Below are 17,545 nucleotides of genomic sequence, written 5' to 3' on the forward strand. Positions count from 1 at the left end.
GATAGTTATTTTTGCTCAGCACTTTGAAGATACTATTTTCTTACTGAATATTTGTGGATAAATTCTCTATTGGTGTTTGCATGTCCTTCTTTTCTTAAGGTTGTAGTCTTGACTGTTCCCTAAATTTGCAGTTCCCACCAAATTTTAGGTTTTAAAACTTATTTGTTTTGCATGTATATTAGTTGTATGTGTTATGTTTTTATAGATTTATTTTGTAAAAGGGCAAAATTTGCCACAAGAAAGAGATTTCTGGTTTGACAATGACTGTTTTGGGCAGGTAATTTGTAAAAGGTGACAGAAAAAAATTCACATTCTGGTGTGCTCATACATGGCAATGGCTAATCCACAAGTGTTTCTTTCACACTGACCATGTCCCCAAAACTCAGCCAAGGAAAAGGAAGGTGAATATAATCAGAGCCACTTCCCCAATGTCACATCATCTACCAGGATTAGAAGCAAAAGTGATTTAGTTTTTGCCTTCCATAAATACAAAAAAAATGGTGAAAGAATGTAGATTCACAAATGCCTCAATGGACAGTATCCTAAATTGACTTCCCGAGTGTGCTACCAAATTATCTTTCCTCTAACACCTGGCTATAACCATCCATTTACATTTTGAAAACAAGAAAGATAAATGTTTTAGCATATTCTGAAGGGATGTTTGCAAGCATGTAGGAAAGCCTATCCTTGCCAACAAGGACAACTTTGATATTCAGTCCTCTTGTAGGAAGTGGAAACTTGTCACAAGAAGCAAGTGATGTTTGCAAATGGAAGCCTTAGGCACCAACCACTTGGCTAGCCAGATAGACTCTGGGGGAAGCAACAAATGCATGTGGGTGTAATGGGACATGTACTATTGCTTGAGCAAGACTATGTTTCTGTGGTTGACTCCCCACATCTTGCAAAGATCTTTGCAAGAAACCACATTCAGAAACATCATATGGACATGGTTGAATGCCTCGTGTCTTGGTTAATGAGTAACTTTCTTTTAAGTTGGTATATTGCTGCTCTCACAAAGCTTTCTATTTTGGTTCTCTTTAGTCTCTCTAAAATTCCAGGGAAAAACTCTGAGTTTCAAAATGCATATGAGCAAGAATAAGCTCATTTTACTGCTTGGAATGATCTGTTTGGAACAGAGTAAATCTGCAACTCTCTCTCTCCCCAAAGGTAAGTTCCAAATGATCTCTGTAACCACCTTTATCTGAAGAAATAAACTTTGCTGGCAATGGCTCTCACAGTCCCACTCCATATTCCTTTGGGAGAACAGGAGAGACAAATATATTTTGAAGATCTAATTAGTTTTCATGTAATTAATTTAGATTTCTCTCCTGCAATCATCATATTAAACTGAATAGAACATTAATGGAATACAACTTGGACAAGTTGCACTGATCTGGAGAAAACTGGAATTGTTCACTTATTTGGACACATTCCACAATCGCATCTCCTTTCATGGAGCAAATTCTGGAAATTAGCATAAATTTGGAAGCATTTGTAATCTTTAAAAAAATTATATTGCTGGGAAATACAAAGCATGTTTCCTGTAGTCTATTATTTATATATATATAAATGGTCTTTTTTTTCTCAAGTAACATAATCTGAGAACAGTTCTTGGCAGGCTTATTCACAGATTTGTACCAGCCTCAGGAATTATCATGTTTTCTATCTTTGCTTCATTTAGTTCAGGAAATACTAAATTTTCTGTCTAAGGTATTTATGATTCAGTTAACAGAAACAGCTAGAAAATAAGCTTTGATTCAATATTATGCCTGTATTGGGTTCAGAATCAAAAGACAATGTTACATCCATGCTTTGTCATTAATTAACTGTGTATCTCTTTGATTCTTCATTTTCCCATCAGTAATGTGGGGGTAATAGTGCTTGATTCACAGGCAGAGAATGGGGCTTAAATGAGAAGTAACTTGAAAGAGTTTTGTATATTTTAACATATTAATCTAAATAGCTATGCTTTCAAGGATATATTTTCAAGAAAAATCATTTGTTCTTCCTTCCAACTTTTATAAGTGTCTACTGTATGCTAGGAATGTGCTAGACCTTGGAAATACAGAGATGAATAAAACGTAGGTTTTTTTTTTTTTTCTTCAAGTACTTCATAGTACAATGAAGGAGACAAACAATTCACTATCATAATACTGCATGGCAGAAACTGTAAGAGGGGAGAGGAACTACAGGGGAGAAACACTTAACACAGTTTGACGAAATCAAGGAAGAGTTCTCAGTTGAAGTGATCTCCAAGCTGAAGAATAGGGATTAGAGAATTCAGCTGTGTAAAGAAGTAGGGTGATTATGAGACAGGACATGCTAGGCCCTCCTAGAGAACATGTAGAAAAGAAGGACCTGCAGTAGGGACAGAACAGGGACAATCCTTAAATTACCAGGCAGTCTTCAGCATCTTAATCTAGCCCATCTCATAGCTGAAGAGTCAAAAACAAACAAAACAAAACAAACAAAAGCAGAACAAATATTGAGAATACATAAGTAAATGCAACTTTTTCAAGGATAAGATCTTTTCCACAAAAAGGAAAGAGTTTTTTCTCCCATTACCTAGCAACCCTTGTACCCTAACGCCATTCCGGTGTGTGAATCAGGACACTGTCTTCCCTCTACTCCACTATCGTTGAACAACCTGATACTTTCCACTCTTATAGCAAATTAAATCCAGTATTTGACTGTGTGCCAGGCACCACTGACCATGACCTCAGACTTAGTCTCTTGGGTCAAGCAGAGGAAAAGATGCAAGCAAACACAATTACAATCTAAGGCAGACTGTAGTATTACCCATTCAGCCAATTAATTGAGCAACTTCCATGAATTGGGAACTGCATTAGATACTGTAGATACAGATATTTCAAGATTAAGTTCCTATTTCTTAGGAGCTCACAGTCTAGTGGGGTTGAAAGATAACCATAACAGCATGTGATAAATGTCACAGAAGCACAGAGTGCTGTGAGGAGCCTCTAAGGGGTCAGATGGCTCAGTATCAAAAGGGGACTGTATTCGTGCTAACCCAGCGGAGATCTACCTCTGAGGCCCTAAATCTTCATGTCAGAAAAGTAGATCTCTTCATGATATGCATGTCCTATGTGAAAAAGTGGAACAATTCCTTGTACCGCAAATCACAGCAAATTCCACAAATAACTTAAAGCCATTTTATAGTATTGCCACATGCTCCATGTCTTATAGTATTTCTTGCTCAGAAGAGTTTCCTGTACCCCTCAGTCCTAAGAGTTATCTAATCACTAAATTATTGTCTTTTTTCCCCCTAGCTCCCACTTGTGGGCAGAGTCTGGTTAAGTCACGGCCTTTGAATTACCTTAACATTTTCAGTCGCATTGTTGGGGGAAGACAAGTGGAAAAGGGTTCCTACCCTTGGCAGGTGAGTCTCAGGGAACATTCTCCTGTGGTTGGATTATGAGCTGTCTCAGGATTGGATCTCTCAGAACCCATGCTGCTCATCAGTATGCTCTATTCTGTTTAGTTCATCACCAGAGATCTCATGAATTAGTACAAGGATCTAAGACACTCCTGATATCAGTCCATCAGTTGACTTCTAGAAAAGGTGTGTTCAGAATAGTTACAAGCGCTGTTGGCTTGCTCCAAAATTTGGAAATGCCATCCCAAACTTTCAGTCCCTAATATAAAAATCCCACTTCAAATTTATAATTTAAAAAATAATTTTCTGAGTCAATAAATATATTTAAAACATACTTATCTTGTTATAGTTAAAGATGATGAGGGAAGGTGTAGCCATAGGTCTACTTTATGTTTAGGATATAAGATTCTTACCTATACCATAGGACCCTTCAGGGAATAATCAAGAGTACTGCCTCCTTAGTAGTTAGTGTCCTAAGAATTCTGTCTCAATCTAATTTCCTGTTCCTCCTATGCCATAGAAATGCCTTTGTGCTTCTGCCCTTAGCCTATGGCATTTATTGTCTTTGAAAGTCTCCCAATTTTCTTTACCCTGGGAGCCATGCTATATTCTTGCCTCTTCATTTTGTAGGTAGAAAAATAGCTCTTTATTTTTACTTCTCTTGAGTCAGTCAGTCATATTAACTTTTAGATCAGTGGATATTTGGTAACGATTGGTTGATTGAGTCTGTGTTCAGTGAGATGATGGAATGGCTGAATCATTGTCATTTGATTAACTGATGAATTAATTACCTGGTTTGAAGAGTTGATTGATCAAATTCTTACTTGGTCAGTTGGTTGGCTAGTCAATTCAGAAGTCCATATTCAAATCATAGTCAGGGATGACTCATTGACTTTTACTTACTTGTGTTTTATTCTGTTCTTAGCCTTTTCTCTGTATTAATTCTTTTTCAATTGCTCATTGAATAATTTTTGGTCAAAAAGGAGACAATTCTAATAAATTGCTTCTTTTCTAATTTAAACAGTGGAATTAAAAGTTTTTGCTTGTACCCTATAAGTCATGTTGGAGTCAAGCCAAACATCATAAACAGGACAAGCCAAAGATAGAAAATCTATTGTAGAGACAGATTAAAATATAAGCTTGAAGCAGTTGTAGAGGTCAAATAGTTAAAAACTATAAGAAAGTTGTAAATCCAGACTCTTTCTCTAAGAGGCTTAGGGGAATTGGAACAGACTTTGGAAGACTCCCTTAGCCCTCACCTTGTCTTTATCCCAAACTTCTTCATCTGGTCTGTTCTGTATCTTATGCTTCTTTTTCTCTCTTTTCATTCACAGATATTATTCATATTGTTAGAGTAACAGATGGTAAACATTATCATATAAATACCCACAATTTTTATTACCAGCTTACTAAAACCTTATAGCTAATCATCTCAAGTTAACTACCTCTCCTGTGGGCCAGCGGTAGGAATATTCTGGTTCTAGCATTGCTTTTCTTTCTGAGCTATAGTGTGATTGGTTTACTACTTCACAGTCCATGATTTCTGATATTTTTGAGTAAGATATCTGGGTCTCTTTTTCAGAATATGCTCAGTCTCCAGGTTTGGGGGGATCCCAGGGCATTAACTTGCTCCTATTTAAGGTCTTTGCAATTCAGGTGTCTTTGAAACGAAGGCAGAAGCATGTCTGTGGTGGGACCATCATCTCTCCAGAGTGGGTGATCACAGCTGCTCACTGTGTTGCAAACAGGTAGGGAAAGCCCAGCCCATTGATGAAGGTCAGATTACCCTTCTTCTCCCAGGGAATCAGCAGCAATAACTCTATTAAAATATGGAATGGTGTGATGTATGCTTTAGGGGAGAACATGTTAATTGCATAATACAAATAGGGCTCAAGGTCATTGTCAGAGGGTACACAGCTTGGTAGAAAACATTCATTTCTTATTTAAAATGGGCTAGAAGTTAATAAAGAATAACATCCAAGTGAGAAAAAAAGCATCACAAAGATAGAGTTCTGAAAGCTGTCTCCTAGTTTTCTTAAATTTCAGTGAAAAAAAATCATCCAGTTCATTATGCATCTTAATAAATGGATAAAAGAAAACAAAGAGAGGACAGTAAAACATGAAGAAGGCTCCTGTGTCTTCTTTCCTATTGATCCTGCCTCTCTGAACTTCACTCTAACAATTTCCATCTTTTATCCATTTTCTTGTATGCTACAAATGTTCTACTGTTGCCAGTGCTCTTGATATTCATAAAGCTGCAATGAAGATTATGTCCCCCTATTTGCCTTCTTTCTCCACAAACATCTCCTGTATATTTACTTAGTGCTGGACACTAGTGGGTATCAAAGATACAAAGATGACTAAGATATGATTCCTGCCCCCTGAGAGCTGATAGTCTAGAAAAGAGTCAACTGATAATTTCACTGCAGTGTGGCAGGTGGTTAAGCTAGAGAGTTGCTATGTATTAGGTTTGGTATTTAATATAGCCAAGAGCCAGGGAAATAAACCAAGAGAAAATGATGTCTTTTCCAATTTTGTATAAAATCAACTCTTCTAGATCCCCAGAGATGGCAAGCCCAAAGCTCTTAATCCACCTCAATGCATCCTCAAGTTCCTTTCAGATAACTTTGCTGCAGGTAGAAGAGGAATAGAATGGTGTTTCCCGTGTCATAATAGATCTCTAAATTACAAACATAAAGGAAATAGGGGAAGTTCCCCACTTCCCATTGCTGTAATCAGTCCCAAAGCCCTGTGTGTGTGTACTCTCTGGAACATCAGAGTTACGGTGCTATTACGTCTTTCATGGTATGCATTATGCATTAGATCTCTGACATTAAAGCAGCATACTTCATGGGAATCACCAGAAACTCCCAAAGGATCTCACTGATATTGAGGCCAGGCCAACCATCTGGGGTAGCTGAATATAGCTTTAGACCACTGAATTATACTGTATGTACACCCTTAGGCATTTAACAAATAACATTGCAAGGTATTCAATTTATCATATTATTGGCTCCATATGAGGCCACTTTTTACTAGTCCCTCACTCACATTGGGAACCTCTACATTTGGAATCATTCTCACTTTCTCTGTTCAGCAGCTTCACACCTACATTATCTATCCATGTCATTTTGAAGAGGTCATTTTGTCAACCACTGCAATTGTACTCAGAGGTTCAGTGAAATCCATCTATTTTACTCTTTCCTCCTCATAGAAATATTGCATCAACTTTCAACGTTACTGCTGGAGAATATGACTTGAGCTATATAGAGCCAGGAGAGCAAACCCTCACCATTGAAACCATCATCATACACCCATATTTCTCTACCAAGAAACCAATGGATTACGATATCGCTCTTTTGAAGATGGCTGGAGCTTTCCGTTTTGGTAAACATTTGAAGCTCACTCTGAATTGTCTACCCCATGTGCTCCAGAACTTCTGTTCCATAGCACATTTCCTACAGTATAAGTTATGCAGCATATGCCCAAGAATTCTGGATCATGGACTTTGAGATAGGAATTTGAGCTGGAGGTTCCCCTACCTGAAACCCTCTGCTTCTGACTTTAGATATAGGATTATGTGGAGTCAGTTACTTTGTTTCACAAGTAACCCCTGGAGGTGCTAAACAGAGATATCACAAGGTCTTTGGGAAACCACCTAGATGCTAATTGACGAGTGGCTTATGGTATCCTCTTCTCCATGAATGAAACAAGCCCTGCCTTGCTCTTTTCTTCAGACCAGTCTGTGGGACCCATGTGTCTTCCAGAGCCAGGGGAACAATTTGAGCCTGGATTTATTTGTACAACCACAGGCTGGGGCCGCTTGAATGAAGGTAAGAACTCCTGTGCTCATATCAGAACTTTCTGGTTGGTAATCAGAAAAGAGAATTTTTAATCTATTTTAAAAAGACAGTTGTGTAGACATTTTAAAAATAGAGACTATCACATTGTACTTCGAAATTCAAATCTTTCCAAAAGACAGAAGTCTGAATGGGCATCTTCAATGCAGAAAGGATGAAAGAGTGCCTTGCTGGGGTCCTTATTTCTGTGTTTTCTAGGTGGCGTCGTCCCACAAGTCTTGCAGGAAGTGAACCTGCCCATTTTGACCCACGATGAGTGTACTACAGCTCTGTTGACCTTACATAAACGCATTAGTGGGCGGACCTTTCTCTGCACAGGCTTCCCAGATGGAGGAAGAGATGCATGTCAGGTAGGCAGGAATGGTTGGGCTGACAGGTCCCAGGCAGGGCTTCCCTCAGCTTTGTCATCAGCTGAGGGGCTGAAAGAAGGCTGTAGGCAAGCCTGGACTCGGGAAAGAAGGATCAGGACTGAAAAGGGAGGTCAAGTCAAAATAGAGGACAGTTTAAACAGCCTGTTTTTAGCAGAGACTGTGCTTTCAGAGGAGGTCTTGTGCTCTTTCCAAAAGACCAAATAATGGAGATGATGCCAATAATGAACTAGGGTACTCTGGCCCTGAAGGATAGGTGATTCTTTCCTACTTAGAGATTTCCAGTTTGTGTATAATGGGAGCTTTCTCTGTCCCTCCATCCTTCCTGCTGACCAAACTTGAGGTTGATTTGACTACTGGACAAGACTTTTCTGAGTCTGTAGGATGAGACAGGAGAAGGAAATAATCTGATATTTGATGAAAGCTTAGGATGGGGAAGAAGGAGGTGGACTTGGTAGGCTCCAATGGTATTTGAGGATTGACTATGAATTGTGCTTGCCTATTCTCCCAGGCCCCTGAGTCGAGAGTATTAGAAGTGAAGAAATTCATTAATCCTCATCTAGCACCTTTGTGGGGCACAGACACTGACAATGACAGTAACAGAGATCTTTTCTCCCTACAGGGAGACTCAGGAGGTTCCCTCATGTGCCGGAATAAGAAAGGGACTTGGACTCTGGCTGGTGTGACTTCCTGGGGTTTGGGCTGTGGTCGAGGTTGGAGAAATAATCTGCAGAAAGATGATCAAGGATCCCCTGGGATCTTCACAGATCTTACTAAAGTGCTTCCCTGGATCCACAAACACATCCAAATTGGTAATCAAGACAGAACATAAGGTCAAGAAGCTAGGGAAAGAGAGAGTATCAGCAGAGTCTAGACAAGTCAGGACCACTGAGCAGACAACCTCTGCTTCTGTTCTTAGTGTCTCACATAAGGACTGTGGTATTTACTGAGTCTAAAACAAGGGTAAACTATGATGTGTGGTACAGTGTACAAATATTCAATGAAACGTGAATACATCCATCCTAGACTTTGTCAGATTTGCCTTTAATTGAAACTGTCTCAGCTGGTGATATGTTTCACCACTTACTTCTCAACTCTGCTAGCAAGATTTAGCAAGCTATAGCATGGATCAGTGGTTATCGATGAGGGGAAATTTTGCCCCCCAGGGGACAATGTCTGGAGGCATTTTTGGTTGTCACAACAGGGGACAGGGGTGCCACTGGCATCTAGGGGGTAGGGGCTATGGATGCTGCTAAGCATCCTACAGTGCACGGGACAGCCCCCCTCCCACAGCAAAGAATGATTTAGTCCCATATGTTAGTAATGTTGTGGTTGAGAAGGCCTGGCATAGAGCCAGGTACCATAAGTCTGAAAAGGCCAGGATCTATATATATCCTTCTACCAGATTCACCAATGAGTTACTTGAAACTTCATTTTTGCCTCCAAATCCAACTTAATTGTTTTCTTAACTGGGGGCTTCCAGCCTAAAATAGGATTTCTATTCTTTCCCAAAGGGGTTAATTCAAATTAGTTCAGGAAGAACCTGGGTTTGTGTTCAAGTATATGGTACACTAGCAGGTTTCGGAGTCCTCAGTTCAACTTGTAGCTATCCAGCAGTTGTGGGTGTGTTACTTCCATCTTCAGCCTCCCTTTTCATGAAAAATTAAAGTGGTAGACCAGATGACCTCTTCTTGCTTTGTGTAATCCCCAAGCTAAGCAGCCCACTTAATAAAGAGAGTGAAATCATTTTCTTAAAGCACAAAGGCCACTTTGCTGCTTTGCCAATTTATCCCTTCTGTTCTTTTCTACAGATTATATTTTCATTAGTTGCAAATTGACTTAAAAACCTCTGTACTTTTGAGCCAGGGAGATGCTAACTTCTTGAAATATGTTCAGGTTATCACAACCTCGAATTGCATCTTTCTTTTTCTTTCCCAGGGAAGCTGAGAAAGCACTCCAGAGGTGGGTATTTCTTGAAGCCTGTTCTTCCAGGAGCATGAATTAATCTCTAGGATTTCTGAATATCGGTTCCTTTATAATCAAAGGTCTTCCTCTGCAAGAGCTCTCCATAATCACTAGGTATAAAACCATCACTAGGAGCACCCACAGCCATTCATCCCCAGCCAGGGAGGGTGAATTCATCCCTTCACCCAGCGGGAGCGCCACATTCCCTCCGAGTTCACTTGTCAATCCAGAGCTCCAGTTCAATTCAGCAAACAGTTGGCAAATCCTAGATTTGGATCCAAGACACAAGGGAGGAGGTGGGGCATGGCAGATGTGGTCCGGAAGCTACACACCTTGTCCTGAAAGAATAGGGGACTCGGGCTTCCCTGGTGGCGCAGTGGTTGAGAGACTGCCTGCCGATGCAGGGGACACGGGTTCGTGCCCCGGTCCGGGAAGATCCCACATGCCGCGGAGTGGCTGGGCCTGTGAGCCATGGCTGCAGAGCCTGTGCGTCCAGAGCCTGTGCTCCGCAACAGGAGAGGCCACAACAGTGAGAGGCCCGTGTACAGCAAGAAAAAAAAAAAAAAGAATAGGGGACTCACACCCAGGGTTACATTGCAGGTCTGAAGTGAATTCACTCTGTGACTTTGGGCAGGCTTCCTCCTACCTCTGAACCTGAGTTTCCTCATCCAAAAAGGAAAGAGTTTGGACCAGGTGGTCTCAAAGGCATCTTTAGCTCAAATCTTCAGTGGTTCTGTGAGTCTGTGGAGCTATCTCCAAAGAGCAAAGTGGAAAAAGTACCCTGTGAGCTCAGAGGAGTGAGTGGCGGCTTCTAGCTGGGGGAAGAAAAAAGACAAGGGAGGCTTTGGAGCACAGACATCTTTTAAGCTTAACCTTAAAGAACAAAGGATGAGTAGGATTTCGTCAGGTGGAAATGGGATATAGGTAAAGAAAAGTATTCCAGCTCAAGGAATCATCCTTATCAGAGATGGATACTAAAATATGGAGATATGAAAATTTAGGATGTAATAGAGACCCAGTAAGTCAATCAAAGCAGTTGAAGTATAGGCTATGTGATGAGTTTTTATGAGGGAGAAGATTAAACAGGTAACCTGAGAACAAAGTATGGAAACTTTGAACACCACTCAAGAAAATTTAGACTTTATTGAGTAATAGGAAGCTGACTAATTAAATAAACAGATTAGAGCTATACTTTAGTGCTAGAAGAACTGCACAGAGGGGATAAATTGGAGAGGAAAATATCAATAATTCAAGGTGGATTTACGAGATTATGCATTAGTTCAAGAGACAAGAATATAATGCTTGAACGAGGGCAATGGCCAGAGAATGAAAAGGAGGGCATAGAAACAGGATGAATTAGGCCAGGATAGTCACTAAGGTTAAGGGCGGTGAGGGAGGGAAGGAATGAAGGATGACACCAAAGTTCTGAGCATGGAAAACTAAGAAAAGGGCACATAAGTTAATCAAATCAGAAGCGGAAGCAGTTTTGCAGACTGAGAGGAAGTCCTTTTGTAACATGTTAAGTTTCAGGGGAGATATCTAGGAGGTGGTTGAAAAATCAGAAGTTCAGGTAGAGATAATTGTTGAAACTGATGGTGTGAATGAAATGGATCAGAGGGCTCATGTAGAGAGACATGAAAACTAAGAATAGAACCTAGGAAATACCTGCCTCTATAGAGTGGAATTATGGGGTCAAGAAAGAAGAGTAAAGAAGAAGAAATCATAGGATCTCAAGGTTAGGCAGGATCTACAAGAAACAAAAAAGAAGGCATCATACAAGCCAAGATAGGAAAAGATTTCGTGGAGAAAGGAAGCGTGTGTGAAGAAGAACCAGGAGGTCCCAGTGTCTGTACAAGTTCTGGAGGGAAAGGGCTCTTGTGGATAGCCATCACTGTTAGAGCTGATGCTCGTGGCTTCCCCTCCCAGCCTCATGCAGTGAGCAGGACCGTGTGATCAAAGCATCAGAAGGGGAGCTGCACTTCCCAGAAAGCCCCTTCCTGTATTATGAGAGCAAGCAGTGAGTAGCCCCCGCTGCCTCCCCTGCCCTTGACGCCCACCTCCAGTTTGACTCTGCCCCACTCATTGGACTGTGACAGTCTCTTCCCATCTAGAAATAATACCCTCTCAACGTATCTACCTTCAGACGGTGTGTCTGGACCCTGTTTGTACCAGAGGGAATGCACGTGCTCCTCAACTTTTCCCACTTCGATGCAGAGTCTTGTCACCACAATCACCTGTCAGTATATTCTTTAGAAGACACACTTATTGGTGAGTGGATTTTCACATTGTCAAATGAACACTAGTGCTAGGAGGACTTAATGGGGCCTGGTTACGATATGTCTGGCCCTGAGGCATCTGGAAGTACCTCACTTCCTGTCTCCAATGTTGAGACTTAGAATTGACAGTGGAAAGGAACAAAATCTGAACCTGTGTGAGGGCTGTAAGGGCCACAGGGCAATTCACTTACAGCGTCTGCTGCCCATGGAAACAGGCTTCCTAGACTCATTTGCCAGACCTGGAGCCCATCAGGAGTAAAATGTAGACTTATAGCATTGCCTCTTGGGGCCTCCCAGGCAGAATGCTGCTCTCCTAAGCATGAAAATGACCTTTACCTGCCTCGTCCAGTTCAGAAGGAAGATACCAACAGATAACCACAAGTAGGAGATAAAGGTTACTTATACAAGAAACAGAAATGGAGGAGTGTTTCTGTGGTTCTAAACTGCAGATGATTTTGCCCACCCCCTCCCTCCCCCAGGAGACACTTAGCAATGTCTTAGAAGCATTTCTGGTTATCACAACGAGAGGGAATGTTAACTGGCATCCTGTGGGTAGAGGCCAGGATTGCTGCAAAACATCCTACAATGTGCAGAACAGCCTGAACACCAAGGACGTTCCAGTTCAAAGTGTCAGTAGTGCTGAGGCTGAGAAACCCTGATTTAGACAAGCCTGCACTGTCATGATAGTTCAGTTCCCCATAAGTCTTTTAATGGGTGCTGTTTTCTAGGCTCTGAGCCAAAACTCTTCATTCTTATGTTGCAGGGAAATTCTGTGGAGACAGCCTGGCTTCATCGGTTCTTGTTGGCTCCAACGCTCTAAGGCTGAGGTTCATCTCTGATGCCACGGATTATGCTGTTGGGTTTAATCTCACGTATAAAGCTCTTAAACCAAACTACCTTCCAGGTAAAACCGTTTACTCTTATCACATGCTGTGCATTCTTTTTGCAGAAATTGAGGACCCATAGGAATTAGATGAGGAGTAGGGAGCCCCCCACCCAAGGCCCACCGAGCTGCATTAGCAGAGAGGAGCTCAAGGCGAGTGAGATGCAGGGTGCAGGGGCTCCTTCTGCAGTCCTGCTAAAGCGTGTTTGTTGCATACCCAAGTGAGCTGAAAGGGCCTGATGAGTTCTCGAGAACCGGTGCGCAGACCTCCCCCTTCTTGATGGCTCTGCCTTAAGAGTCAGTTCAGGCATCACTTGTGGGAGACACAAGGGGGAAAACAAAGAGGATCCCTCTGTGCTTGGCGATGCCATTGTCTGGACGTTCTCCCTTGTGTTGCAGATTCAGGCTGCAGCTCCTTAACTATCCTTTTTGAAGAAGGCCTCATACAGAGTCTTCACTATCCCGAAGACTACAGCAACATGGCCAGCTGCAACTGGGTTTTTCAAGCCCCCAAACATCACCTAGTTAAGGTACTGACCCTGGTTACCCTTACTTTGCTGAGGATCTCCAGAGAATCGTTTACATAAACACCATGAGGGCAGAGGTTTTATCTGATGTATCTGCTGCTGTATCCCTAGTACCTAGAACCTAGCACCTGGCACACAAGGTTCTTGATAAATATCGATACTTGTTGACCAGCAGACTAGCCTATTCTCTACTGTAACTACCCGCACTTACCACTAGGTGGCAACTGTGTGCTTTACATTTTGTTGAAATGTGGCCTTAATCTTTGTACCAGGTAACTTGTTTCATCAGTGTCTAGTCCTTTCTAGAAACAAGCATTTCTTCCTTAGTAAACTGCTAACAAAACAATTTGTGGGAAGTGGATAACAAAAGTGCAGTGCAGAACAGTTTCAGGGACTGACATAAGGTATAGCAAGTGGAGTGGTGGAAGGCGAGGCTGAGATCAAAGTTTGGAGGGCTTTGAATGTCAGGATACGGAGTGTATTCAGCCTTTGATTTGCAGTGTTTGTGGCCATTTGTGTGTTTGTTCAGTTAACACTAGTGGGCCATCTGCCGAAATGCCTTCGGGTAGGTGACACTGCAGTCAGGGTGAGGTTGGAATTAGGCATTATTTAGAAGTCTTTCTCTTAAAATAATAATTGAAAGCAAGAGAGTATATGAAGGGGACAAAGTAAACTATAAAATAACGGGCAAGGAGTAAGGGTGAACAAGACCTCAAAGTTCTTGTATATTTAAGAGGCCAAAAGAGATCTGAGACCCAGGAATAGAACCAAATTGGTGCAGTGTTATGACAGTCCAGAGAATGAAGCCTTTAATTCAAAACACAAAACAAACAAAAGGGTATGGCCAATAGGTTGGATTTCCCACACCAAGTTAGAGTTTAAAGAGGAGGACTCCCTTCCTCCCTCCCTCCCTCCCTCCCTCCCTCCCTCCCTCCCTTCCTTCCTTCCTTCCTTCCTTCCATTCTCTCTCTCTTTCTTGATGGATCTTGATCTCCTTCCTTCTCTTCTCTCTTCTTTCCACAGAGAAACCATTGTACAGCTCTGAAACCTTTTGTTCTATTCAAATGTGCTTTTAAATGTTAACAAAGTAAAAAGACAAAACTTTTTTAAAAAATAAAATAAAGAGAAGGAGGACTAAGCACCCATTATACAGTCCCCACCGCATCCCCCAATAAAAAGGTAGAATAGTTGGGATGGACAGTTGAACAGGAGAGAGGAGGTGGGGGAGGTGTCATCTGAAAGGTCAGGTGAAGTCGGATGTTAGGAGCAGAAACAAGATCCCACAGGAGAAGGAGACACGGAGTAAGTCAGACAAGTGTAGCTGTTGTCTTTCTAAAAGTTTCTGAAACCCAAATAGAGTCAAGGCAGACAGTTCAGGACGAAGCAGGATTAAGGGAAACTGTGTTACTGACAGAGGAGAAAATCTTAAGTATGAGCGTACGCCTGGAAGGAGGAAGAAGACAAAATTTAGTTGAAAATCTGAACATATCAGAGCTAGAGGTGATTCAAAAACATCTATGCAATAAAATATACTGAGTGCTGTGCATCCATGAAAAGATGCACTCACGCCCGGCCAGTGACAGCAGCATCCTGCAGGACCCATCCGGGACGGTCATTTGTAAGTTGGTATGACAAGTCGTAACTATGTGCACACCATTTGACTCGAAGAGAAAAGGGTCTTTTAAAAATTATTATTATTATTCATAAATTTTACTGCTCTACCAGTTCTGTTTACCAACTTCAAACATTTTAAATTCTAAATTTGAAATACTATTGATATTAAAGGAACAGGTATATCTGACTTTTAGAAATATTTGAAGTTTTTTTGTAAGTTATTTATTATAGGCATTCTAGATCCCCTGTGATGGAAATTTCTGGTTTAAAAAAGATTTATGTAATTTTCCTCCTTTTTTTAAAACCCTTTCCATAAGACACAATGGTCAGAGTAACCGAAAAGGGTCTATTTCCAGGAAGTATCCCAGTAAGGGTTTAAGAAATGTTTGAACGGATCGTGTTTCTGACACGTCTCCTTCTCCCCGTGTCTCATTCACCGTGAATCATCCTTTCCCTCCACTTTCGTCCTAGCCACGCAGGCCTGTGTCTTTTACCGAGTGCTCAGGCTCCATTGAATCCCCATCGTTTGTGTATAAAAAATCTAAGCTGCTACCTCATCATTTCTATCTCCCATTGCTCCTCTCAATTAGTCAGGGCTATCAGGTTGCTCAAATGTTGTTCTTTGCTGTTTCTTTGCTCCTCCAAGGAGGGAACTGGGGAGCTCAAATATTTGTACTTTCCCCACCCTTCTCTTCAGCCTGTAATTGGGTGCTTAGATGTTTCAGAGGGTTTGGGAGCCTGTGGTTTAGCATCTTTTCCTAAGTCATATAACCCACTCGTGAATGCCCCGTTACATTTCTCATCTCAGGTCATGCTCTAGAGCAAGTTGAACGTTCCAAATTCCTCTCCTTGATCAAAATGAGGTAATGCGTTCATATTGTTTACTCTGGATGTAATGTGGAGTCTTCTCAGCTTTCCTTTCAGAACCTGGAAATAGAAGAAAGTGGAGATTGCACTTCCGACTATGTGAGCGTGCACAGGGATGTAGAAAGGAAGAAAGAAATAGGTTTGTGTTCCCTGGGAGCCTCGGCTTCCCTGGTGTGCATTTGGACCCGGTCCTTCTTGGGAATCCTTTTAGGGAATAAAAAGGATGTGGCTCAATGTTCCTTCATTCCCCTGCACCATCTCCATCACTTCCTGTGCTCTCACCACCTCTCCTCCTTCTCCTCCAACAGGGGCGGGAGGAGCTCCAGGGAGAATCAAAGAACCATTTGATCAGAGAGTGTGGAAGGCTCACAATGAACTAGGGGTCAGAGGGGAAAGTGACATTGAAATAAGCCCTGTGGCTGGAACAGGTTCCCTTAGTGGCATTCCCAGTGGGAGTGTTTGTGAGAGAAACAGAATTGAAATGTTGACGGGGTTAAATACACAGTACGAAGGAGCACTCTGCCTTTCTATTTTGGAAATGAATTGTGACATACACTGGAAAGGTTTATTTCTTAGCAGTTACCTGAAGGACAGTTGTTTTCTTCTATCCAATGCCACGTCTGTTTGCTGGGCCCTTGACCATGTCATGCCTGCACTGGGCTTGAACCAGCTCGACTGTGTGGCTTTGTTGTCCCCGGCCCTGTGGTGAGCATCTCCAGGGTGATGTCCATCAGCTTCCAGTCCGATGAAAACATGACCTTCAGAGGCTTCCAGGCTGCAGTCTCCTTCGTCCCTAAAACAGGTAAGAAGATTGAGGCACCAACTCCTCAGGTCCCAAGTCTCATCCTCCTGCTGTGGTAAAAAGGGCAGCATTTAGAGACCAGCATGGATACAGTCAACTCATGATTCACTGAATCTGTGAATCCTGAACCACTGCTCCTGGGGAAATACAGAGTTAGGGGCCTCTCGGCCTCTGCTTTTATGTGGGTTTCTGTTTCAAGTCACCTTATTTAATATACATTGCTGATTCATTAACACTGAACTCATGGTCAATACCACTATAACTCATGCCCGGACAAAGCTTATCCATCACATGTATTTTCTCTGTAAGGCACAACCCACTCTTTGCACTTAGCAACACTAGATGGCACTTCAGCACTATGTTTAGGGCCATTGCAAACAGCAACATCACCAACAAAAAGCCCAAAAGTATAAAAAGCAAAACAAAAAGTGGTGCTAATAGACCGCAGGAAGGACGCTTGTTTATAGTATGAGAGCTGAAACAAGACGGTGGAGTGTGGCCTCACTAGACCTCAGCCAGGACACGTGACCAGGTGACTCAGATTTTCCACTGCTCTGCATATGTCCACGAATGACCGTGAAAGCACCATGAGTATTGGTTTTGAGTTAACACATGTTAGTGAGTAGGTGAATTCAAAAATACAGAATCCGTGAAGAACAAAGATCAGCTGTATGTCTGAATCTTGGCCTGTCCTTACTAGAAGTGTGATCTAAGGGTCTTCTAGGATTCATCCTCGGTCTTACAATGGGAGAATAATACATGCCTGGTAAAAATGTAGTGAGGCTTAAATCAGATGATGTGTACTTGGCTACAAGCAAGTGTGTGTGTGTGTGACACATAAGAGAGGCTCAGAAATGTGAAATATCTTCACCAACCCCCAGTCCCTAGACACTTGAAGACACAGCTTCCTTCCAAGCTCTCACACCCCATGAGCACTCTGTCCAAATCCTACAAAGCCAGTTATTGGCTTCTCAAGTTGTTCATTCTTA

General features: G+C 41.9%; 1 protein-coding gene across 1 annotated transcript; it reads left to right on the forward strand.

Annotated features, from left to right (window-relative positions):
* Positions 1–1,079: 1,079 nt before the first annotated feature.
* On the forward strand, positions 1,080–16,615 carry OVCH2 (ovochymase 2). The gene is made up of 14 exons (XM_059070252.1): positions 1,080–1,167; positions 3,288–3,397; positions 5,051–5,142; positions 6,609–6,781; positions 7,132–7,227; positions 7,453–7,604; positions 8,245–8,434; positions 9,561–9,584; positions 11,514–11,604; positions 11,731–11,855; positions 12,627–12,767; positions 13,146–13,276; positions 15,800–15,893; positions 16,425–16,615. The coding sequence occupies exons 1-14, from the start codon at positions 1,080–1,082 to the stop codon at positions 16,613–16,615; spliced, it is 1,698 nt and encodes a 565-aa protein (XP_058926235.1).
* The last annotated feature ends 930 nt before the right edge of the window (positions 16,616–17,545 follow it).

Source organism: Kogia breviceps, chromosome 7, assembly GCF_026419965.1.
Source record: "Kogia breviceps isolate mKogBre1 chromosome 7, mKogBre1 haplotype 1, whole genome shotgun sequence".
Taxonomy (NCBI): domain Eukaryota; kingdom Metazoa; phylum Chordata; class Mammalia; order Artiodactyla; family Physeteridae; genus Kogia; species Kogia breviceps.